General features: G+C 50.5%; 1 protein-coding gene across 1 annotated transcript in view; it reads left to right on the top strand.

Annotated features, from left to right (window-relative positions):
- Positions 1-6854, top strand: part of SLC47A2 (solute carrier family 47 member 2) — a 30661-nt gene extending 23807 nt beyond the window's left edge. Inside the window, 4 exon segments of the mRNA XM_037068864.1 lie at positions 3821-3953; positions 4031-4125; positions 5163-5283; positions 6309-6854. Coding sequence (XP_036924759.1) covers positions 3821-3953; positions 4031-4125; positions 5163-5283; positions 6309-6529 — 570 coding nt within the window. The 3' untranslated portion in view covers positions 6530-6854.
- The last annotated feature ends 22 nt before the right edge of the window (positions 6855-6876 follow it).

The following is a 6876-nucleotide window of genomic DNA, read 5'->3' on the forward strand; positions in this document are numbered from 1 at the left end:
TTGAATTCTCATTTCTTCATTCTTTTCTGGTTGGATGTTTCATTCTTCCTTCTGGTCCATTCCATTGATTTGAGTCCCAGTTTCCTTTCCATCGCTATTGGTTTCCTGTGCATCTCCCTTCATTTCAATTAGTTTAGCCTTCATATGTTCCTCTAATTTGTGACTATAATCAACCAGTTCTGTGAGCATCCTGATGACCAGTGTTTTGAACTGTGCATCTGAGAGGCTGGCAATCTCTTGGTCGCTTAGAGTTATTGGCTCTGGGGCTTTGAGTTCTTCTTGAGCCATGTTTTGGCCTGTTTGCACCTGTTACGTATGAGGATTGGAGCCCTAGGTGTTCACCAGGGTGGGGCAACTCAGTGGCTGGGTTGTGACGCTGTATGTGGGTGCAGGGTCAAAGAGGTGCAATGGTGGTCTTGTCTGCCACCTCCCGCCACCGCCGCCACAGGTGCCACAGCTGCCACCATCACCGGGGGCCGTGTGTTTCGTCCCACTGCACGCGAGTGTGCCACCGATGTCAGCCCTCCACCACGGGGTTCGCCCGCTGGGGCCTGCGAGGTCCATCTCACTGTGTGCAAATGTGTGACCGTGGTCAGTCTGCCCCACACCCTGACTGAGTGCGGGCTGCCTGTGCACCTAGGTCGGGGGATCTTTCCTGCCTGACCCTGCTCTGCTGCTGGCTCCACCCCTCTTACCATCCAGGTTGAACGGTTCGTTGTTGTTGGACTTCCATATAATTCAATTTTCTGTTCTTTGGCTGTGTCTTTGTTCTCCCAACCTTTGTTGTATTCAAACTTGGTTGTGGGAGAAAGCACAGTGTTTCCACCTATGCCTCCATCTTGGCAGAAGTCCTCCTTGGTCTTACTTACCAAGGTCAAATCCCTGGTAAATGTTTGTCAGTTTTGCAGATCTTATTGAAGAACTATTTTTTTGTTTCAGTGATTTTCTCTGTTGTTTTTCTCTTTTCTGTCGATGATTTCCACTCTAATTGTCAGTATTCTCATCTTTCTGCTTTATTTAAGTATAGTTTGCTCTTAGTGGATTCTGTGCTGACCTGTGAACTGAAATGTGGCTGGGTCAAATCCAAATCAGGGCACATGCCTGGGTTGTGGGCTGGGTCCCCAGTTGGGGGCATATGAGAGGTAACCAATCAATGCATCTCTCACACATGGATTTTTCTTTCCCTGTCTGTCTCCCTCCCTTCCCATCTCTCTAAAAATAAATAAAATCTTTTTAAAAGGCAAAAAATGTGTGTGTGTATGTATATATATAATTCCAGAGAAAGAGAGGAAGGGAGAGAGAGACGCACACACACACCTCAACCTAGGCATGTGCCCTGACCGGGAATCTAACTTGTAACCTTTTGGTTTACAAAATGATGCTCCAAGCAACTGAGCCACATGGGCCAGGGCTAGTTTGCTGTTCTTTACTAATTTCTTTGTAAGGAGTATTAGTCTATTGATTCGACATACCTCTCTCCTTTTCTGATCTAGGCATTTAAAACTATGCATATCACCCATAGTACTTATTGCTTTAACTGCATGTAACACATCTTGATATGTTCTTTTTCTTTTCATTCAGTTTAAAATATTTCAAATGTTCTCTTGTGAGTTATCCTTTGACCCAGAAGTTTAGAATTGTGTTGTTTAATTTACAAATAGTTGGGTTGTTTCCAGATTTCTTTCTGGGAGGCATCTCTAATTGAATTCTGTTGTGGTCAGAGAACATACCACATTTTGCATGAGTGCACTGTTTCTAACTGTCCTGAGACCTGCCTAGGGCTTAGCACTCATCGCCTGGGAATCTGTCACATTTGGCCCTTCCCCAGGCACTGCCATTCATTTAGTCACTTGCCTGGACTATTCCTGTGAGTCCTGCCTCGACAGTCTGCAGCTGCTATCTCTGCTTAGTTTTGTTCTTTGGTTCCTTTCTTGTTTATTTTTACACTTACCTTCTCCTAGGGGTCACTCCTACATCTGCATAGCTTAGTGTTCAGCCAGTCACTGGCTGCGGTTGACTATGATGTTCAGACATCTCCGACCAGTGGAAGGCTTCCATTTTTTGCTGAAGGCTCCTCATGTGGGCTGGGGGCACTTTCCAACTTCAGGCTGTTTCAAGTCTGTCCAGCTTTTACTTCCTTCTGGGTCCCCCTGTGTCTCTTCCGTCCATGCACAGGCTCCACCATCTTGGACTGTGTAGGTGGCATAGGTCTGTTCCAGTCTCTACTACACCTATGCACAGCCTCCAGCCAACCTTTGGTACATAGAGAACTCACCAAGCTGCCTGCCCCCCACCTGCTGATTTACCTCATGGAGCACTCTGCTGAGTCCCTGTCTATCCACTGGCTTACTTTCTCCAAAACAGATCCACAACCTAGGGCTGGTGGGGCTACTGGCCCTTCCTATAACTGCCACTGAGATGGTTATTGTGTGTCACCATGCTCTAAAGGGCCTCTCCACCTTGATAGTATTGGCATTTGGGGCAGGGCCATCTCTTGTTGAGGGGCTGCCCTGTGCAGTGTAGGATGTTCAGCAGCATCCCGGCCCCCACCCACTAGATGCCAGTAGCAGCCCCAGTTACAACTGAAGCCATCACCAATACCTCCTGGAAGGCAAGGCTGCCCCCTGGGTGAGAATACTGGTCCAGAGCATATCAGTCATAATTTTGGAGAAGTCTTTTTTATAACCCAAATCATCATCTTCTGTGTCATGATATATAGTAATAAGAAATGTGTGCACCATATTTCAAAGTTCAAGAGGCACACACCTCCTACCCCCAATCATATCCTCTTTGCTTCAATGTATAAAAGCAAACCACAAAAACTCCACATTCATCATCTTAACAAAATAAAGATGACCGTGACATATCCATTGATGGACAGTGCTGATGGCGCATGCTGTGCCTGCATCCCTCAGTCCCTCCTCGGTTTGGGAGGCTCAGACTGGTAAAATAAAGCAGCATCTGCACTTTCTGCAGAGCAGACAGGGGCTGCCTGTCTCAGATGGAACAAGATGAGCCCTTCGCTTTCATGTGGTAGGCGGAACAATGTCCCCAAAGAAATCCGGCTTTAATCCTGGGGCCTGTGAATGGTAGGCAAACTGGGAGGAGGATTTTGCAGATGTCATGAAGGATCTGGAGATGGAGACTTTCCTAGACTGTCCAGGTGGCCCAGAGTAATCACAAGGGTCCTCACGAGTGAGAGAGCAGGGCGGAGTCAGAGATGCAACCACAGAGGTGGAGGGGCAGCTAGGCCCTTGTGGTTCAGGATTGGGAACCAGGGGAAGCAAGCAGCTTCCAGATGCTGCAAAAGGCAAAAAAAAAAAAAAAAGAAAGAAAGAAAACCCAAAACAAAAAAACAGCATTGCCCCTGGGGCCTTCAGAAGGAAGCAGTGTTGACTTGAGCACAGTGAAAAACATTTTGGACTTCTAATCTCCAGAACTACAAAATAATAAATGTGTCTCATCATAAGCCACTCCATTTGCAGCAATTTGCTGCAGCAATAATAGAAAACCAATGTATCACATCTCTGTATGAAGTTAGTCCAGTCTTCCAGACCTGCACTTTCTGGTGAGGCAGTGGTAGTGTGGAGGTGCAGGCCGGGGCTCTGCAGTTGTGTTCAAAACACAGCTACTTGGTGTAACGCTGAGCAAGTGGCTTGACCTCCCTGGCTCAGTATTCTCCTGGAAGAAAGGGGGCCAAGAGCACCCTTGTGTCATGAGAATACAGTGAGCCGTGCAATGGGACTTGCTTAGAAAGTGCCTGGTACATGACACCACCGTCTATCTCATCACTGATAATCCCCCTCTGCCTCCCTCCCAGTGTGTCTATAGTGGAATCCTGAGGGGAACTGGCAGGCAAGCCTTTGGAGCCCTGGCTAATGTGATCACCTATTACGTCATCGGCCTCCCACTGGGCATTATTCTGACCTTCCTGGTGGGAATGGGGATCATGGGTACGTGATGTGAGGAAAAGTCAGGGGAGCCTGGGTTGTCCCTGGACACTCTCCCCATTGTCCCTTGTTTCCCACAGGCCTCTGGCTGGGCATGCTGGCCTGTGTCCTGCTGGCAGCTTCTGCCTTTGTCACCTACACTGCCCAGATAAACTGGAAGCTAGCTGCAGAGGAGGTGAGTCTATAGCCCCGGCCTGGAGGCACTCTCACCTGGCCAACCAGGTGAAGTGACTGCCCAGCGGAAATCCCCCGAGTACATTAGGCCTCAGCAGCAGTGACGGGTGAGACCTCACAGCCTCAACTGGAATTGGACCCATACAGTGCCCATGCAAGCTGCACACTCTCCAACTGTGGAGAAACTCACACCCAAATCACCCTTAGCCAGCTGCAGCTGCTGAAAACCAGACTAAAGCCAAGAGCTCGACCAGACTGGTCTGAACCCACGTGCATCTGGGAGTGGGCATGGCTTTGGAGAGGTAATTCATTACTCCGTCCACTCTCCTCTGGAAAAGGCCTGTATTTCCTCTCAGACAAAGAAGTGGCCTGGCTCAGCCTGAAGGCAGAGCACAGAGAATGTGTTCTCTCGAAGACCCTGATTCCTAGCAGGGTACAGTTTTGCCCTCATGTGGGGAGCAGGTTCATCTTGGCATGTAAGATAATGGTAAGTATGGATTTAAAACAGCACCACTTCAAAGCACATACCCCTAACCCCGTGTTCTGCTTTACTGTGCAATGTTCTAAAGGCAGGAGGTGGATGCATCACAACATCCAGTCAGGGAGCTTCTGGGGTGTAACTGGAAACCACCCCGAGAAGGCGGAGGGCAGGGAGAGACCAAAGAAAGAGGGAGGCCACTTCAGATTGCCAAGTGGCAGATTCAACAAGCAAGGAGGCTTGTCTGAGGTGGCAGATAGACAAATTCTGCACCCACCCACCAGAATCTTCAAAGCTTATACAGAAGCCTTATAACTGGGGTCACTCATGCGCCTGGTGTGGGTCATCTCATCAGCACATTGCCCTCTCAGGGCTGTGTCCCTAGCCACCTTGGAGGGCAGGGAAGGGAAGCAGAGCACACTTCCAAGGACAGGGGAGGGAGTGGAAGCCTCCAATTCCAGGTCCGGCTGCTGGTTGAACCAGCAGTCACATCTTCCCCAGCAAGGCTAGTAGTGAACGGGAGGGCTGGCAGGCTGACCCAGGCCAGCTTTCTCCTTTAGGCTCAGAAGCACATGGGACTGCCACAGCAGGACAAGACGGGCATGGCAAATGAGACAACTGAGGCAAGGGTGGCGAGCACAGCTCCCAGGCTCTTGCTTCACACAGCTGTTGCAGCTTCAGGTAATGCTGTCAGGGCTCTTCCACTGGGCTCCTGCGAACATGCCAGGGGCATGCTGCTCCTGGCTGCCCTATGTGTCTCAGGTGATGGGGAGCCAAGCAAGCCCAATCCTTGCCACATGAAAATGATATAGTAAGCCCCAGGAAGAGGACACTAATATCCTTCATATCCCCAGCCTAGTGAGGCAGCAAGCCATAGCCCCGTTGTCAGATGAGGAGGCAAGGCTGAGAGCTTCGGTCTCTTTCTCTCGGACCCTCAACTGGCAAAGGCAGGAGATCGGATCCAAGCACCAACCCATCTGACTGAACTGTGTTCTCACCACGTGGCTCCAGCTCAGGGCAGCAGGCCACGACCTGTCCTACCACTGTTGGTCTGGGCAGGTCAGCCTGGCTTCGCTAACTGGAGTCAGGGCACCTCTTGTCTCCCCTCTGTACCCGTCAGACAGATAGGCAGCTCTGCTTTATGTCCAGTATTTCTGAGATGAAATGATGGCTACAGCTCAAGGCACAGGTGCCTTCATGCCTCAGGGCTTGTACCGAGTGCCAGGCCGCAGCATGCGGCCCAAAGCCCTTTGAAATCCAGTGACCGGGTCTCAACCAGGGATGCCCAAACCGGCGCAATGGTGAGCCAGCTGACTGAGACTCTGGGAATGGCTTGGCCAACTAAACACTTAATATGCATTCTGAAGTTGTATGTGGAAGTTACATTTGATGCGTCATATGTCCTGACAAAGAAAGGCTGAGACAGAACACGCTCCATCCACTCTCTTAGCAGTAACTTACTTCATCTGTCCCTCAACTTCAGTTTCAGATGCTCTCCCACCTGCTCCTCTCCTCTGGCCCTGCTGCAGAATAGGTCAAGGCAGACGGGTTTCTATCGGAGGCATTTTTACTGTCCAGTGCGGAGGTCAACTAACCAGTTCCACAGCAGGACGCACACAACCAGTCCGTTAGCCTTGGCTTCCTGCCTCCAAGGCTATTCATGCTGCCCCCAGTGTTGCTGAATTTGCTCCTGTTTGTCTCTGCAGTGGCCATGAGCAGCAGTCCTGGCATTACCCTGACGATGTACTCACGGCCCGAGGGCCATTTGGACCTCTTTTGGACTCCAGAGGCAGCCCATGCCCTTCCAGCTCCTTCCTGCAGACTGTCAGGGAGACAGCTGGCCCTCCGCAGAGGGGCCGCTCTGGGAGCAGCGGTGGCCACACTGACAGTGGGGCTCATCATAAGGATCCTGACCCACAGGCACTAACTAGCGAAGCAGCTTGGAGAGACATAAAGGACACCAGGAATGGCTGCCTCCTCTGCATCCCCACAGGTATGCCCTCTCAGAGAGCCAAAGGGTTCCAGTGCATGTGGACCCTTTGGACCAGTCCTCAGAAAAGGACCTTCGGCAGGTGCCTCCTGTGACAGAGGGGCCTGAATTGCACAGACTGACAATCCTGTCATGGTTAAATGACTTGTTCTCCTCTGACTGGACTGCCCTTTGGAAGACACCAGCTGACCAAAGAGTGAGGAAACTGGGACCGCCACTATGATTCAATAATGTAAATGGCTTCAAGTGGAACATTTCAAATCGAAACTCGGTGTTGGGCCGAA

This window comes from Sturnira hondurensis, unplaced genomic scaffold (genome assembly GCF_014824575.4).
Source record: "Sturnira hondurensis isolate 20B ecotype Veracruz unplaced genomic scaffold, ASM1482457v3 Scaffold0018097, whole genome shotgun sequence".
Lineage (NCBI taxonomy): Eukaryota > Metazoa > Chordata > Mammalia > Chiroptera > Phyllostomidae > Sturnira > Sturnira hondurensis.